At 31.9% G+C, this 19,947-nt stretch overlaps 1 protein-coding gene across 5 annotated transcripts in view; it reads right to left on the bottom strand.

The window, feature by feature from the left end:
- The window catches only part of LOC145252742 (prestin-like), a 402,460-nt gene that overhangs the window by 43,209 nt on the left and 339,304 nt on the right, over window positions 1–19,947 (bottom strand). For all 5 annotated transcript variants that reach the window (XM_080112612.1, XM_080112611.1, XM_080112613.1 and 2 more), the window contains 3 exons: window positions 19,450–19,736; window positions 6,427–6,591; window positions 1,727–1,888 (listed from right to left, as the gene is read on the bottom strand). In XM_080112612.1, the coding sequence (XP_079968738.1) occupies window positions 1,727–1,888; window positions 6,427–6,591; window positions 19,450–19,736 (614 nt within the window). The remainder of the gene's footprint in view (window positions 1–1,726; window positions 1,889–6,426; window positions 6,592–19,449; window positions 19,737–19,947) is intronic.

Below are 19,947 nucleotides of genomic sequence, written 5' to 3'. Positions count from 1 at the left end.
ATTAAAAAAAACTATCGTAAAAACAACAAACGGACTTCTACTTTCTGAGTATCTGCCCAACAACAACATGGCAAAAAAAAAAAAAGAAAGGCATACTGATGATGAGGCTTTGCCTCGAAATATATTTATGAATTTCAAAATATTTTTCAAACAAAATAAATATCTGTTTATTTTGTAATAATGTGTTGTTTTTGGTTTCAAACGTATATAATACATATTTATTTTATTCAAATTCAACCGGCGCTTCTAAGGAATAAGAAATCTTAACGTGAATCCCACGTGACCTAATGCACCATTCCGAGATTTAAAAAAACTACCGTAAAAACAACAAACGGACTTCTACTTTCTGATGCCCCAGCAACAACATGGCAAAAAAAGGATGAAAGACATACTGATGATGAGGCTTTGCCTCATAACATATTTATGAATTTCAACATAATTTTCAAACAAAATAAATGTCTGTTTATTTTGTAATAATGCGTTGTTTTTGGTTTCAAACATATATAAGGCGTATTTATTTTAATAAAATGAATTGCTTTATGATCCTTTAAAATTTTAAAGGACTATAGAAGCATTTAAAATTGAATACAAAGTCATTTCTAGTTTTAAAATTTTTAGCAAATTCTCATCTCTTAAAAGATTGAAAGTTTTGGAAGCTATTTACTTCTTTTTCTTTATCTGATTTTGGTAATTAGAGTGCTGCAAGTGTCCTGGACTCCAGGGTAGACAACGTCTCACGCCTGCTCTTGTGGTCTGATCCAAAGGGTTGACAGACATCATTTTTATGCATTTGAGCTAGGTCTTCCTTGATTTATCACACTCTAGTACCCAAGACTTTTAGAAGAGTTATTAAGTTGATGTGAAAGGTAACAGTTAAGAGTGATCAAGGAAAAGGCTGGCCAAAAATTAGTTCGACTGACTAAGTCAAAGATGTCCTCAAGCAATCGCACATTGGAACCAACGTAAATGATATAACTTCATGGAGAAAATTATTTGTATTGGCTGTAGCTAATGTGGAAAACTTGCAAATGAAGAAGAGAAGAGAGAGAAAAGAAGATAGTCATGTCACCTCTTTCAATTTTAACATGTACCACGTTTATATTAAGTTTACTAAAGTTATATAAGAAAAAATAGTAAAATGAATTACTTGAATGAAACAGTTTTGCACCATTTTTATGTGCCTTTACAAACATTCAAATCACAATATAATTTTATTAAACATTATTCCAATTTTGATCAAAATCTATAAAATGATTTTGATTCTAGAAAATGACTAAAATTTAAGAAATTGAGATTTATGGAATTTTACTTAATTGGTGTTGAATGACTATGGATCAAATTCAATAACTATGGATCAAATTCAATGGAAATTTGAAATTTCAAATAGATGACTACCCTTATTATACCCCCTAAACTCTTTAAATACCTCCAAGAAAATTCAATTTGGGGAATATTTATTAGTTTTTACTAAAATTTCACAAAATTCATATATTTGAATTTTCACAAAGGGCTTCTATCGATTTGCATTAAACTAAATATAGACCACATTATCCACTCTTACTTTAAGTAGATGTCTTCTAAACTTTATAATGATCAATTAGTATAGGAGTGAATCCTGTGCATACAAAAATAGAAGCGTATACACATACCTAAATTTATATAGAAATGTGACAGATGAAATTAAAAAATAAAAATAAAAAATAAGGCGTCGTTTTGATTGACTCACCATTATAAGTTCAATAGGTACAGGCATTTTCAGTTTTGGCTTTATTTTCGGATTGTTATTGATGAGTTCCTTCACTAAAGCAATGAACAGAATTGAACAGATAGACATACCAAACGTCACCAGATTGGTGTCACCAATATTTGTAAAGATATCAATGTACGACTGAAATTAAAAATCACAAAAGATGAAAAAAAAAAAATAAATACAATTAATATATGAAAATTGGTTCAAATAAGAATAGTAACATTAACTAGCTGAACACATGTATATTATACATTGTTTTTTGTTTTATATTAATGCATCATTACTTACCAAGGCCAAAAGTCACTCAAGGATAAAGATTAATGAGATTTTCAGTTGGCTGATGAACAATACCATGAGGAGATTGGAAATGATGGGTGGAATATATAGCAGCCATCATGGCAGGTTCATGAGAAAAAAATGGAATGAGGGTGGGTCAATTAGGATTGAACCCAGATCATTCTGCTATACCTGTCATCCATAAAAGATTATGCTTTGTAAGGCAGAATCTTTTTTTTCTTCTTTTTTATGCACTGATGAGCAAATGAACATTGTTTTTCACAGGTAAAATTTTATTCAGATAAGAGTAGGAATTTTCCTCCCAGGTAGAGTGTAAAGTTGACATGACATGTTTGGACTACATTACATGTTCAGAGAGAGAGAGAGAGAGAGAGAGAGAGGGAGAGAGATAAATACAAAAAAAAAAAATAATAATAATTACAGAATTCAATTAAGAGAATGGCTTGACAAATATTTGTCTGCATTGGACATGACGACAACAATTTCATAGTCAGCTGATATGAACATGGCTGTATTTTACAAAAGAATGATTGAACATCTCTTTTGTATTAATTAAAAAATTTTTTTTAAACATAAGCGTATTTTATGCTTCAACATAACAATTTTCAAAACAAACAAATATCAACTTCTTAAAATATGAGGCCTGAAAACAGAATGAAAGAAAAACTTAGCGATATCAAACATATTTCAAATTTTACTGACTGGGCAAGTCCATGATTATGAGTAACAGGTGACAACAGTCGTAGTACTGGGGCGACCCATTTAAAAATGACATCCATAGAATCATTAGTAAATTTCACAATTCTTTCTGCAATCCAATCATATTTGGTACAAATAAATTTCAATCTATGCCTGACTGGTCCACTAAATTTAAGTCATGAATTTCGAACAGTCTTTGTATATGGAAAAACATTATCTTATTGTTGTGAGATTCTAAGAAAGCAGTCCCTGTTATGGACATGCGCCAGAAGCAGAGATGCATCACTGAATTCCTGTCAAAAATGTATTGTGAATGGTAGTGACTATGTAGAAAAATAAATTCTGGAGCACAAAAGATCGCTTGTTTTAATGGTACTATTCCTGTCTTTATAGCTCTTCAGCTTTTGGAGTTAAAAACAAAAAGAAGGAAGCTTTAGTTTTGGAATGCTCCTCATATGGCAAAGCGTGCTCCAGTTATTCATGCACAGCAGTCATTCATCACCAACAAAAATGCACTGAGAATGATGGTGACTATGTAGAAAAATTCTGGAGTCTACAAGGTCTCATTTTAATGGTACCACTTCTGTCTTCATAGCTCTTTACTTTTGGAATGATCCTTATATTTTGTTGAACTTGAGAATCTTTCTGTACAATTGTGAATTACTTGAAACTTGTACCCAGTCGTGGCTGATGGAATGAGAACATACTACCCCTGTGGATTAAATAAAAAGGTTGCGTTCGAAATTCTGTGCAGATTCCCAAGTTTGACAGAAAGATTCCAACAAATAAATTTCAATCTATGCCTGACTGGTCCACTAAATTTAAGTCATGAATTTCGAACAAGATACACCTAAAGATCAGATGTTATATTGACCGAAATGTTGTGAAAATAGCACTTAAGATGAGATCGGCAGTGTGAAGATTTCAAATGATACGAAATATTCTAAAGACAAAAATAATTAAATAAAGTAAGAAAATAGTAATCTATATAAATAAAACAGATGTACGTATGTATATGTGTGAAGATATTTAACCGATAAACTTTTAAACTGGTTACATAACATTAAAATTAACAGGAAATAGTAATCATACATCAAGGATGCTTTATAATGAGTATAATCTTTGTTTGGATGGATAGATAATGCGTACAAGAATATGCAGGCAAGTTGAAATGCAAAATGTTCATTTAAACTTACCAACATATTTCTCTTACTTTTGCACATACGCAAATTCATTTATAGCTTGAAGTGGTTTAATTTTAAATCTATCTTAAGTCTATTTTATATTATCTTTCTAATTTTAAATCTATTTATTGATAGTTCAAATGATAGGGAACGAGGCTGGTGCACTAAATGTTTTGGTTTCGATTCTAGCTGACGACATCCAAGTCATTTTTTTTTTAGCCTTTTAAAATCAGTACTATATATTAGGTAAAATAATAGGTAATATTCATTAGAGAATTAGCTCTGTAACAATAAATACAAAATCTGCATGAATTGAAATATATTTAAGTATTTAATGCCCCCTCCCCCCCACCTCCAGCTAGTAAATAATAAAAAAAAATAACTGTCTAATAAAATAAACAGACATAGGACATATAATAATCCTCACAAAACAAGAAAAAATAAATGGACGAATACAGACAACATTTCTGGTAAAAGGTGCTGCAGAAAATATGTCTCTTACTAAATATTTGAACACAATGATTTTAGTGACACAGACATAAAGAAGACGTTCTGATTCCACTTTTTATACTTGTGTTTCATAGAAATAAGCTATTGATCAGGATTATATTTGGAAATCGATGAAATTGAGTGAACATTTTTATTTTTAACTAGCAGAGTTACCAGATGTTGCCAGAAGCAAAAATGTAACATACTTCTGTTAAACCTTCTATCTCTCCTTCCCTCCATCCTCTGTTTTCATCCTCCCTCTTCCATCCTCTTCCTCCTCTGCTCAACCCATTCCTCTCTCTGGACACACATACACTACTAGATATTATCCTTGAGTGTCTAAGATCTTTTTGTACATGAGGTTTGTTAGGCAACCTGGCATGAGCATACTTTTCCCTAAAAGTAAACTTGACTAAATATTCTAAATTTACTAAATATTCGAAAATTACATTGCATTTGCTACCTAAATAAGATCGTCTGGGAATGGCTAACCCACACTGGCTTTTAGACAGAATGGTGATGTTACCTTTAGTAGCAACATTAAGCTCGATACTCCACCAGACTAGATGAATTCTTGACATGGAATCCAGTAAGACCAAGAGACCAAAAAGAAAATGGTCAATTGGGGAGAGGAAAATTATGTACTCAACTTCTTCACTAACTCAGTGTTTGAAAGATAAAGAACTTTAATGAAACATTTGAACATCTATGTATCTCATATAGAGTTCAAGTGTAAGCCCCAGGATAGGCCCCCCCCCCCCTTGATTTCTGATAACTTTAAAGGAAAATTAAATAAGAACTAACAGATAACATTTTTTAAAGATTCCTTGAGGAATCAGTTGACGTAAGGGAATTAACTTATTAATTTTATTTATTTCGGACTATTATCCTCATCTTTTAGTTGTTGTTTCACGTTTTGGCCAACTATTCCTCTGGCCTTTGTCAGGTGGTAACCACGATGGGATAGGAACTCCGAATCTCCTAACTGCATTCTCAGCAATTATTGCCATCCATAGTTATTGTCGTCTCACCACGTTTTTGGCCAAGTAAGCCTCTGGCTGGCTTTGAGTAGGATTGAAACCGCTATCTTCAGACAATTCTCACCTAGAAACGTAGAGATTCAAAGTCTCTATCCAGTGCACCACAAGCCGTCGTGGTTACCACCTGATGAAGGCCAGAGGAATAGTTGGCTGAAACGTCATGAGACAACAACTAAAAAGATGAGGATAATAGTCCACAATAAATTAAATTAATAAATAATACTCATCTCAATGATGAATTACAATTAAATAATATAGGGAATTAACTCTTTAATTAAAAAAATAATTAAACGGCTGGAAAAGCTGATCTCTCCCCCTCCTTGTCTCCATGAAATATGCATCAGTTTAGAGTGAAAGAGTGAAGATTATTTTCTCAATTTTTAAATATTATTCAATCGGTGCAACTGTGATCAAGAAAATATCAACTGTAAGAGCATTTGTTTTATCATTTATTAAATTTTTAGTCGGACATACAAACATACACATAAACAACTGCTCTTTAGATAGATAACATTGTTCTATATTTTTAAATATAGCTCATATTTCTTTTAACTTTGAATTTAATCTTGAAAGTCAAGGAGATCAGTTAAGATTCTGCTGCTGTGTTTTTTTAAGTTACAAATGCGCAGCATTAAATTTAGAAATGTACTCTTTAAGCCGAACATATTTTTAAAATATAATTCACATTTCTATACAGGTTGGTAGATAAACATAATTTAATCTTGCCATTAACGTTGATTTTTATCTTAACTTTGCAAGTTGAGGAGATAGATTAAGATTCTACTGCTGTTGCTGCTTTGTTTGTGTTTTTTTAAGTTACAAATGTATGCGACTGAATTTAGAAATGTTAGAATTATTCTTTGAAATTATTAACGATTAAAAAAAAAAAGTAGACCATTATTTCTTCAAACAATTTACCAATGATTAAAAAAAATAAGTAAAAAAAATGTAAAACATTGTTACTTACATAGATTAGCTTAAAAGGTCCTGAGTAGCGACCCATTTTGATTCCAAAGATATGTTTTATTTGGCTGGTGAATACATGACAGGCTGCTCCGGTGGTAAAACCACTGACCAAAGGATCGGACAAGAACGTTGTAACAAAGCCCAGACGGAATACACCCATAAGCAACTGAAAAAGAATCGAAATTCAAGATTTGTAGGAGGGTGAGTTGCTATGTGTGAACACAGATCAACACGTTTAATTAAGCTGGTACCCATTTCTAGATGAAAAATGAAAAAGGAATTATGAATTGGATTGAAAACTGGTTTCTGTAATCCAAACATTTCTATTCTAATAACTCAGACATCTCATAACAGATTTTTATGTAATCCAGTAAGGAAATTAACAGAACTCCTCTTCAATAAAAATGAACGCAGACAAATTTCAGCCCCAATATTTTCTCAGCTGTCAAAAATTCAACTGCCTATCTTCCTTAATTCGTCCTTCTTAAAATAGTTATTCTCATCTCTACTATTATATAAAGTCGCTTTGTGTGCGTGTGTGTGTGTGTGTGTGTGAGTGAGAGTTCCTTTCTCATAAGTTCCGAAACAGCTGAGCCTATCTTTTGCAAATTTCACACAAAACTAATTTATCTGTCTGGCAGTGTTCTTAGATGTTCTGTACATAAATTCATCTGATAAGTATCAAAAATAAAAAAAATCCGATCCTAAAAATATTTTTTTTAAATAGATAAAAAAAGAATTTTTACAGGAGAATTTTTCTATGTTTCTATGTTACATCGACAAGGGCCATAATAAAATCTTAGCAAATGATTTCTTAAAAAAAAAAAAAAAAAAAAAAAAAAAAAAAAGTATTATTGACATCTGAAGATATAGCGAAGAGGTAGAACATTCGCCCATAGGTTTAATGATTCCATGTTCAAACCTGGGTGTACCTCACCATTTTATTTTATTTTTTTCTTATTAAGTTCAATTTACGACAAAAGAAGAGGCACTATTTAAAATCGCTACAAATCATTTCTTCATTTGCATATTTTCAAAGTAAACATTAATCAGAAGTGACTTTTCCAGAACATTCATTGTCAAGCCCAAATATCAGCTGAGGTGATATTGTAAACAAACACAGACAGAATTTGATGAACGACATTATAATTATTACTTTTTTATTTTTATTTTGTGAATTAGTCCACATGGAAAATTATTCTTTATAATATATAATAATTAATAGAGGCTTGATTCTATAATAAAGCATACGCAATCTACATAAATTAAAATATCATGTTTAAGCGTGTATGACTGGGCAATGCCAGGCGTCCAGCTAGTATACAAATAAATGCCAACTATATAAAAAAAAATATCTAACTATAAACACAATTTCTTTTTTTTCCCCACAAAAAATAGAGTACCTAACACGTGAAACCATTCACACACACTTCAAAACTGATAACACTTCATTTTCTTCAATATTATTACAATTGGTAGCATTTAATCAGCCTTTATTTTTTAAATCACATTTAATTTAATTTTTAGTAGAATGCTTTGGGATCGATTGATTTTGATAATAGCCGATTAATAACTTTACCAGAAACTGCATACATCATAATGATGTTGACATCATTATATCACTGAAGTTAAGCAATATTAAACCCGGTCAGTACTAAATGAGTGACTATTTGGAATACCAGTTTCTGTATGTGGGAGGGCTCTTTGCTTATCTCAGCATTGTTTCTTATCACCCTAAACTTTTTACCACTGGATTCAAACAATGCCGGTTCAAGAAAGGTTTGGTTGGCATTATGCAACACTTACTTCACAGTAAACTCCCAATGCAAACACCCTTACAGAGGGTATCCATTGTTTATGAGACTAAATCGAGACCTTCAGTTCTCAGTTGTAAGGAAAAAGGTAATTATATAAAAGAGTCACCAGCTGGCAAAAGAATTTGCATAGCAACACGCATCATGTATGGATATAGGCTATTCTGACTTCGGTATGATTGGATTTTAAGCTTTCAATTTAGTGTTTGACAGTGGTTTTTATGAATAAACGATTTTCGTGGACACAGATTTGGGATGCTAAAAGGTTAGAATAATGATGCAATTTGTATATATGTGATTACTTTAAACACCAAGATTCTTGACTTCAAGTGACTACATAAACCAATCGAATTCTGTTAATGGAAGAAGGAAAAAAAAGTGACTACTAATAAAAAATGCATATTCAAGATAAACAGGAAACTGCAGTGTGAATATTAGCAATTAAAGAAGTGTAGAAAGTGAACCTTCAGTTTACTTCCGGCAACCTCATAACTCACTTCACTTATTTTGTCCTTTAGTCCTCACATTCCATGACTGATGTTTCTGATAAAGGGGGAAGAACTGCTGTTTTCTGGGCCAGAATCTATCCATCTAACACTTATTTTTGGCTAGTTTTTAATCTTGAATTACTATTTTTTTAGCTTCTTACATCAAGTGGTTTTCATGCATTGTCTGGAGCAATTTCCATTTAAAAAAACTAGAAAGCAGTGTCTACCAACAATCTGTGCCTTAGATCTTCTTGGACTTCTTATACACTTTCTTTCATCCGCTTATTCCAGCATTGTTTATAGTTGACTTTGAAAATCCGACAAGACAACTTTATAGATTAAATAAAAACGTTGTCAACTTTTTTTTTTTTTTTTTTTTTTTTTTTTTACACAGTGATCACCACTTATCAAGGCCCGGAAGCCACTATCCCTGAGTGGCTTCCGGGCCTTGATAAGTGGTGATTCTTTGTGTATATATAAACCCACCTGATAAAGAAAAATGCATAGAAAATATCCTCACCCAACAGAACCCTGCCTTCCACCAAAGGCATAACTGGTGTGAATTGTCTTAGAAGGCAATAAGTTACTTGATGTGACATTTTGAATGAAAATAAAATATTTGAATATGATTTTGTTTTGCTTTTTGTCACTTTTAGAATGTCTTAAATCAATGTCAACATGGACATAGCCTGTCACCAAGATGAAGTGGGACACACCGACATAGGACTGTTCCATTGTAAAGGCGGCAGACGAGGGTAAATTGTTGTGTCATATCATTTAGTTGGAATTCATTTTACAAGTAAGCGTGTAAAGAGGGTAAAAAATAGATTTCGTCAAAACAAACATGTGGTATCGGCTGCATTTTAATTGCAATGTAAACAAACACGTGGTATCGGCTGCATTTTAATTGCAATGTAAACAAACATGTGGTGTCGGCTGCATTTTAATTGCAATGTAAACAAACATGTGGTATCGGCTGCATTTTAATTGCAATGTAAACAAACATGTGGTATCGGTTGCATTTTAATTGCAATGTAAACAAACATGTGGTATCGGCTGCATTTTAATTGCAATGTAAACAAAAAAAAAGGGGGTTAGCAGAGTTTTATCAATAATACTACTACCTATTTGAAAAAAAAATTATATACATGTATATAATTCAAAGTTATGTTTCTGAAAAGTGTGGTTGACCATATCTGGAGGGAAAAGAAAAATCATCTACCATTATGGAACGGAGTAAAAAGTATAGACAGAAGAACAGTGGAGAGTAAAACGACTCAGAGAAGCAACACATATACTGGGCAACAATCATTTACTACGTAGACATAGTATAGAATTTAACACAATATGGTAATCGTTAATTATAAATAACAGATAATATATACAGTAATAAGTAAACAATATATATATACACACACGTAAAGTGATATATATAGCAATACATAGCAATAATAATTAGTAATAAATAGGTTAAAGGCTCCTAAAATTCATACTAGAACTGTCCACAAAGATCCGTGGTGCAGTGGTTAGAGTACTTGGAAAAAATCAATTGTGATATTCACCTGAAGATTGCAGGTTCAATTCTCAGTGTGGGCAACAGAAAAATACAATTGCAAATTACTGAGGGACCTTTATCCAGTCATGACTGGTGAAGTGAAAGTATACTATCCCCATAATATAAATAAAGGATTCATTCCAGATTCCCCAATTCGACAGAGTTTGACAAGATACACCTGAAGAAGGTCAGAGGTTACATTGACTGAAACATTGTGAAAATGGCACTGAAGAGAAGAACAGTAGTCCGAAGAATCCAATGTATTTTTCTTCTCAGTAACTGTTGTTTAATTATTATGACCTTTCATTTTTTGTAATAAATAATTTCATAAGTTTTGATTTCCGTTTCAATTATAGTTGATGGCACTCAAGTCATCTATTTTGTTTATAAATAATTTTACCAAAAATCCTTCATAAGTTTTGGTTTCGATTATAGCTGAAGCAAATTAAGTTATATATAATTGTTTTTTTCTTTATAAGTTTTGGTTTCAGTTTCGATTCAAGCTGATGACCCAAGCCACATGGATATATTTTTTTTATTTTTGAAATCACAACTTTATAATATATAAGAATCGATAGAAAATTGACTATAATAATATATATGAAATCTACATAAATTAAAAGTATTTAAGTGTATTTTATGATCGGGCTATGCCAGGCGTCCCTGTTAGATAAATACTTTTGTAGTTTTAACGACAAAGCTACAATAATATCAGGGTGTCTCTATTTACGCTGAACATCCAGAGAATACCAACATCAATATATTATATATGAAAGAGTCCTGTGGAATTTCCACAGGTCTTGCTAGTTGCAGATTAATAATTTTTCTCCTACATAAAAAATTGAGGACATCAAATTCAAGTTTTATGTGCCTCTATACACACAAATGTACACACAATTGTATGAGAGAAAGAGGGATAAATAATGACCTGACTATAGAGTCAATTTCTTAAAGCTGTCCAATACAAACTCGCATATAAAACCAATGTTAAACAAAATATGATGACAATAATGATGCAATAATCAGTTTGTTGAGGCGATGTTCATTGAAGATTGATGGCTCTTGGTCTGTTTGTCAAGTGAAGTTGAAGTTAGTTAAATGCTTAGCATTCTGTAAATCACGTTCACTCTTCGCATGCAAGTACTTCCAGTTTTATTTACTACATAGAAGTTTCTGAATTTTTTAGATGACCTGCGTCATAACTGATAAAAATAAACTAGATAAAATGGAGTTATAAGTGACACTTTTGTGGAGGTTGAAGGTTCAATCCTCACTGTAGGCGATACTAAGAATACATTTGCAAAGACTTCTGCCTGACGGAATGAGAGCATATTACCCCCATGTATTAAATAAAGGGCTCCTTTGTGTATTTTTTATACAAATAGGTCAGTGGTTATCAAGGTCCAAAAGCCACTTAAGGATAAAGATTAATAAGATCATCAGTTAGTGATTAACAACACTTTTTCAGGATTGCAAATGATGGGTGGAATTTGATGGCTCAACATAGAATTTGTTAACATTGAACCTAAAAACATGTTGTAATCAGTTGGGAAGCAATCCAGTAGTACTGTATTGTATAGGGGAGAAGTTCTTGGAAAGCAACTTTGTTCATGGAAGTTACATTTAATTTTAGGTACATAGAGGAAGAGAGGAAAATTCTTTATAGTGGTTATAGGTAAATGAGATTTTGATGTGAATATTTTACAGGAGGGAACCAGAGATCAGAACTTAGTTGGAGTATTCTAAAATAATGTTCAAATATTCCTTAATAAACACACACCAAATATTCATCAATAAACACACACCAAATATTCATCAATAAACACACACCAAATATTCATCAATAAACACACACCAAATATTCATCAATAAACACACACCAAATATTCATCAATAAACACACACCAAATATTCATCAATAAACACACACCAAATATTCATCAATAAACACACACCAAATATTCATCAATAAACACACACCAAATATTCATCAATAAACACACACCAAATATTCATCAATAAACACACACCAAATATTCATCAATAAACACACACCAAATATTCATCAATAAACACACACCAAATATTCATCAATAAACACACACCAAATATTCATCAATAAACACACACCAAATATTCATCAATAAACACACACCAAATATTCATCAATAAACACACACCAAATATTCATCAATAAACACACACCAAATATTCATCAATAAACACACACCAAATATTCATCAATAAACACACACCAAATATTCATCAATAAACACACACCAAATATTCATCAATAAACACACACCAAATATTCATCAATAAACACACACCAAATATTCATCAATAAACACACACCAAATATTCATCAATAAACACACACCAAATATTCATCAATAAACACACACCAAATATTCATCAATAAACACACACACAAATATTCATCAATAAACACACACACAAATATTCATCAATAAACACACACCAAATATTCATCAATAAACACACACCAAATATTCATCAATAAACACACACCAAATATTCATCAATAAACACACACCAAATATTCATCAATAAACACACACCAAATATTCATCAATAAACACACACCAAATATTCATCAATAAACACACACCAAATATTCATCAATAAACACACACCAAATATTCATCAATAAACACACACCAAATATTCATCAATAAACACACACCAAATATTCATCAATAAACACACACCAAATATTCATCAATAAACACACACCAAATATTCATCAATAAACACACACCAAATATTCATCAATAAACACACACCAAATATTCATCAATAAACACACACCAAATATTCATCAATAAACACACACCAAATATTCATCAATAAACACACACCAAATATTCATCAATAAACACACACCAAATATTCATCAATAAACACACACCAAATATTCATCAATAAACACACACCAAATATTCATCAATAAACACACACACAAATATTCATCAATAAACACACACACAAATATTCATCAATAAACACACACCAAATATTCATCAATAAACACACACCAAATATTCATCAATAAACACACACCAAATATTCATCAATAAACACACACCAAATATTCATCAATAAACACACACCAAATATTCATCAATAAACACACACCAAATATTCATCAATAAACACACACCAAATATTCATCAATAAACACACACCAAATATTCATCAATAAACACACACACAAATATTCATCAATAAACACACACCAAATATTCATCAATAAACACACACCAAATATTCATCAATAAACACACACCAAATATTCATCAATAAACACACACCAAATATTCATCAATAAACACACACCAAATATTCATCAATAAACACACACCAAATATTCATCAATAAACACACACCAAATATTCATCAATAAACACACACCAAATATTCATCAATAAACACACACCAAATATTCATCAATAAACACACACCAAATATTCATCAATAAACACACACCAAATATTCATCAATAAACACACACACAAATATTCATCAATAAACACACACCAAATATTCATCAATAAACACACACCAAATATTCATCAATAAACACACACCAAATATTCATCAATAAACACACACCAAATATTCATCAATAAACACACACCAAATATTCATCAATAAACACACACACAAATATTCATCAATAAACACACACCAAATATTCATCAATAAACACACACCAAATATTCATCAATAAACACACACCAAATATTCATCAATAAACACACACCAAATATTCATCAATAAACACACACCAAATATTCATCAATAAACACACACCAAATATTCATCAATAAACACACACACAAATATTCATCAATAAACACACACCAAATATTCATCAATAAACACACACCAAATATTCATCAATAAACACACACCAAATATTCATCAATAAACACACACCAAATATTCATTAATAAACACACACCAAATATTCATCAATAAACACACACCAAATATTCATCAATAAACACACACCAAATATTCATCAATAAACACACACCAAATATTCATCAATAAACACACACCAAATATTCATCAATAAACACACACCAAATATTCATTAATAAACACACACCAAATATTCATTAATAAACACACACCAAATATTCATTAATAAACACACCAAATATTTTCAAATGTTTTTTGATTATTTTTACATATATCCACACCAAACAAAGCACATCGCCAGTGAGATACAAGAAGCTACTGTGAATAGGAGCCTGCTTTATAGGAGCATCATAAGTGGGGAGTTATGCAGCAAGATACTTGTTCACATCATCATTTAAATTTCTGCATGTCGGTACAATCAAGGAAACTGGAAGCAGGGATAGAATTCCAGAAGCTAGTGGTTAAAGGAAAAAAAGCTGTTAGAGTATTAGAGTAGAAAGCCTTTCAGCTTCTGGGGACCTCTACAATGAAGGGGTGGGATTTCGCTGATTGCCAGGTTAACTGGAAAGTATTTACACCGAAGGGGCACAAGTACAGGAAGTTCGTCAGCACACATTCCATTGAAGTACTTGTAAAACAAGCACAGGGGCACAACGTTGCGGTGATGGGACAGCAGTTGGAACTTTGTAAACAATGTGGGATCTATTAGATTGAAGGTTATATTTTGGACCTATTTTTTTTCCATACAAAATAATTATTGAGTGTGTCTTATGATCACCAACAAAGATTCATTCCTATAAACTTTACATGCTTAAATCCTTTTCAAGACATTAAAGACATTTTTTGGACAAAACACTTTTCTCCGCAAGTACTTTCTATTAGTTTGTTTCTATCAACCTTTCTTTTCATATGCCAATCCTTCTTTTGTTTATTTTGTACCAAACAAACACATTCCTTGTTCTTTCAAGTGTCATTCAAGTTATGTGTCTGACTCCTTGACTGCTTAATTGTCCAATTTAATTTTCCAAGTGTTTACTTCAGAAATTCACATAAAGTTTTTCACTCTGCTAAAGCATTTATTGTATGTGGAAATCCTGAATGAAATCCTCATAGGACAAGAATTCAACAACAAAATGAAAAGCATAAACAAAAAAAAGAATCAACAGTGTAGTATCTGTGCCTATATGTGATCTAATCTCTTCTGGCACCTTCTAAAATTTCACTGTTAAAGAGAGAAGAATCTCTTTAAAACGAGCTAGCCAGGTTACACATATTAAATAAAACTTTGTGTCACATCCTACTTGAGTAAAGGAAGGGGAGGAGGAGTATTTACTTCTTTCTCATTGTAGGAAGATGCTACACAACATGGGAAGATAAGGAGAGAATCAAACCAGTGTCCCTAAAGGAAGAAAACTCAGACCTATTAAAAATTAGTTGGACAGCCACGTCGGCATTCCCTGGTGCCTCAAGCAGCAAGCAATTAATACTCTCCTAAAAAGATGGAAGGCAAAAGCCTGGTAGAGTGGACCTGCTAGAACTGCATAGTCCTATGCAGTTCTAGCAGGTCCACTCTACCAGGCTTTTGCACAATACAGCAACCAAAAAGAAAGTCATTTAAATAATGGCCCAGACATTGTTGGCTTTGAGAGCCAAGAATAAAGCCCTGGTTAAGAAAGAAGATAATAAATATCAACAAGAGGAAAAAAAAAAAAAAAAAAAAAAAGATCCAAAAAAACAAACACAAAAAAACAAAAAAAAAAACAAAACAACTTGTTTTTGTTTCCATCTTTTACTCTGTCCAAAATTTTGAATAGTTTAATTTTGTTTTCATTCCATTAAACTCATAGACTTATTTTTGTTAAACTCACGTGTATTTCTCTAGTTCCTTTCAGGGGAGCCATCATTACACTTAAGTAGAGCAGTGAAATCTGATCTATTATTAATGGAGATTTGGTATCTGTCTGATAGAAGACAAAACTATGCTATTTTCTTTTAATGTTCAATTCAGTTTATGATACTATTTTGCACTAATGCTAAATTCGAGGTGTAGTGCAGTATCTGTTCTGTTGAGACAAGACTATCCTCTCAAGTATTACCTCCTCCTTGTGTAACATGGCTGTCATACTTTAACTGTCTTGTTACATTTCAACTATTTGGACCCACATGTCTGATATTTCGCCACAAAGGAACAAACAAAAAAATAAATAAATAAAAATCTTACTTGGCATTTGTTTTTATAGTGCAAATGAAAATGCATGCAAATAAAAATGTATTCATGGTTCTTCCAAAACAATGCATTTCATTAGCTTTCAAAAATTTTTCTGCAAACACATGTGGTTTACAATGCTCTGCAACATAACGTGCTTTTTAGAAGTCTCTCTCTCTGCCACCCCACACTGGCACTAGCCAGCGCTTTCTTGCCCTCGTATTCACACGTCCATTTTCCCTGGCATGCAACTTGCTTCTTTTTGCTGAACCATATGCTGTCCTTTTATCTGCCTTTTTTCTTTTTCTTTCCATAACATCAGCATGTGCACACTTGCTTAATTTGCATATGTGGTAAGATGGTTGCTACTGCTAATATTTTTGCTAGTCAACTATCCTATAGTTGCTGCTGAGTTTCTCACATATATGTCATATGCACTGTTACAAGAGTAGCATATGTTTACTATTAATCTGATATATAAAAGACACTACTTCTGTGTCTCCATATTTTCAAACTCTATCTCTTCCGAAACGAAAAGTTTCAGAGCGGCACTAAGGGACTTAAATGAGTGGTTTTTTATGGGTCTTTAGCCGGTTAAAATAGTTTTTAAGTGGTCAAAATTGAAAAAAATCGATATACATTATATACATTCGGCTTAGTTTATTTTTAATCAGTTCATATGTGTATCACATTGGTACAGTGGTAACATCACCAGCTTTGAATGCTACAGTTTTGCTTTCAGTTTCGATTCTAGCTGATAGCACCTAAAATGGCACTTTTTTTTTTTTTACTTTTAAAATCATGACTATGATAATATATATGAAATCTGAACAAATTAAAATATCACATTTAAACATATTTTATGATTGGGCCAACTCCTCCCCCACTAGTTATCTATATATCTATAAAAGTGAACCTTTCTGTGTGTGTCTGTGTGTCTGTATACATTTCCCTACGCAATAACTCTTATTTTAAGTCTACAGACTCAAAGTTTGATATACAGGGTACTGAGATTTGGGAAAATCTTTGTGATCGGTTTTCGGCCAGAAATTTGGCTGTTAAGGGGTCAAAGTTCAACGATTTGACCTTTGAGGACTCTACCAAACCCCTCCGCCAATTTTGTGTCCAAACACTTGAAATTTTAGATATAGGTTCCTTGGACATGGATCTAACTTTATAACTTGATTTGAACCCAAAACAATAAATGTTAAGGGGTCATAATAGGGGTCAAAGTTAAAAAAATTGACCGCTTTTTTTTTGCTCAACATACACCTCCAAACACCCGGGCAACGCCGGGCTGAAATATATATAAGTACTAGCTGTACAAACTCGGCATTACCAGTGAAGTCATCTTAGTTTTTGAAAAGAAGGTGATACCTTGAAAAAGAAAAGATATATAAAATATGATACTATACTATCCTGATCTGATACACATTGGTAAGTAAATATTTAATTGAAAATTATTGAATTCTTCAATATTGTCATTTCATCTATTTACCTTTGCTTATGTAGTGTAATTTTATTACTTATAACAATCATTATCAGCTACATATGTGCATAGAGGTTTCAGTTGAGGCATTATTCAAAGTTCAGCTTCTTCCGGACATTAAATAAACCATGAAGGACTGATAATTTACATGTTTTTCGCATCGCTGGAGGGGGAAGAAATAATAGAGGAGGTAAGGTAAGTATTTTTATACTCACACATCACTTTATATCCATATACATATACACTCATACACATATACATACACATTCACACACTCATGCACACTCCTACCCATGTGTCTTCAATCAAAATTGCATTTGCATCGATTTAAAAAAAAATTTAACTTCTTATATTTTAGTTTTTATTCGTTTGCACATTTTTAAACTTAAGGTAGACAACATCTATTATATTCTTCAATTTAAAACGAGTTATCTCTTTGTTGATGTTTAATTTGAGGTGATTATAAGTGTTTTATACTAGCAATTGTCTGGCCGGACTGTGGGATTTTTAAAAAAATAGATTGTAATGAAGAACATTATCATATTATCAATAACATGGCACAACAATAACAAATGAAAATTGACTGGTCAAAAGCAAAATCTTATTTGTCAGCTGAAATGCTATTTGGGTCTGACTTTGACAATATAACACGATAGATATATATTTTGCTGTTACAAAAAATAACTGATACTTATGCAGAATAGGGATCACATGATTGTCGGCATATTTACAAGTAGATTATGTAATCTGTTGGAAGGTGCCAAACAAAAACTTGATTTTTTTTTTTTTTTTTTTTTTGCAAAAATGTTGACTAATTTTTGAAGGTACCAAATGAAAACTTAGTGGCCAACATTTAAAATGCTAGAAAATAGTTAAAAAAATTAAGGAAAAAATGTATTATAATCAAAAACAGTCACCATATGGTAATTTCAATGAAAAAAAAAAAAAAAAAAAAAAAAGGTACTGCAGTTTATGGACTGTGCTGAAATAATTTTACTATTTAGAAAGCCATTCATAACATGAGGAGGGGGAGGTCTTTTAATTATTCTGTACTTTTATCTAACAATTTCATAAACAAAAAAATACCATAAAAATAATTTCATAAACAAAAGATACTGTTTGCCAATTGTCGGTTACTGCAATTTCATTGGATAAGCTTTTGGCACCTTCAAGCAGTTCACGTAACCTGCCAATGATAATGCGGTTCCTATTCTGAGTAAGTACGGCATAATCACATTGGCACTCTGGTTCTCATTAGATCCATGAATATAAACAACGTTGAGCCTGGTCAGTACCAGATGGGTGATCAATTTGGGAATTCCAGGCACTGTAAGTAGGAGGACATCGACACCTCCCTGCAAAAACCTAGCTCCTCTAATGGGGATATACATGCGACAGGGGGCCACTTGTGAATTTCATACTCCCATCGAACATCCTCCTTTGGAGGAAGCCAGTTAAACCTGCATAGGGTTAGTGCCATTTCCATATTCAGCATGAGTACAGAATAACTTATAATCTTACCTGTATACATCCAACAAGGAATGTGACAGCCATTGCAAATGCAAGTTTTATACCATAACCATCATCGTCTTGGGTAGAGATTGTTGAGGTGGCTGTGGTGGTGGTAATCGAACTATTCAAAGAATCAGTGAATGATGTTCCGCTAGTCATTAATGTAGACGATAATGTTGATGCGGTAGTTAGTGTTGAGCTGTTAGAAGTTAAGACTGCATTATTAAGATTAGCATATTTAGAATAGCTTTTGTCAACAGCTGCCCCAACCATTAAACAGATAACAGCAAATGTACCTGAAATAAAAAAAAAAATGACTTTTTTTATTAAATAATATTTAATACTATTGAAATTATTAAATAAACACTTTATAAAATTGTTTCTTACAATTTTATATAATCAAAATTATTAACAGAATTAAAAAATGCATTTTTATAAATAGGGTGAAGTAGCAATACCTCCCACATTTTAAACTTTCAACTTTATGTTGTTAATGAACTTATGCAA

The sequence above is a fragment of the Euprymna scolopes genome, chromosome 29 (assembly GCF_053919585.1).
Source record: "Euprymna scolopes isolate OS-2025 chromosome 29, ASM5391958v1, whole genome shotgun sequence".
NCBI lineage: Eukaryota > Metazoa > Mollusca > Cephalopoda > Sepiida > Sepiolidae > Euprymna > Euprymna scolopes.
Note: the sequence above shows the minus strand (reverse complement) of the source record. Positions and strands in the feature narration are given on the sequence as shown.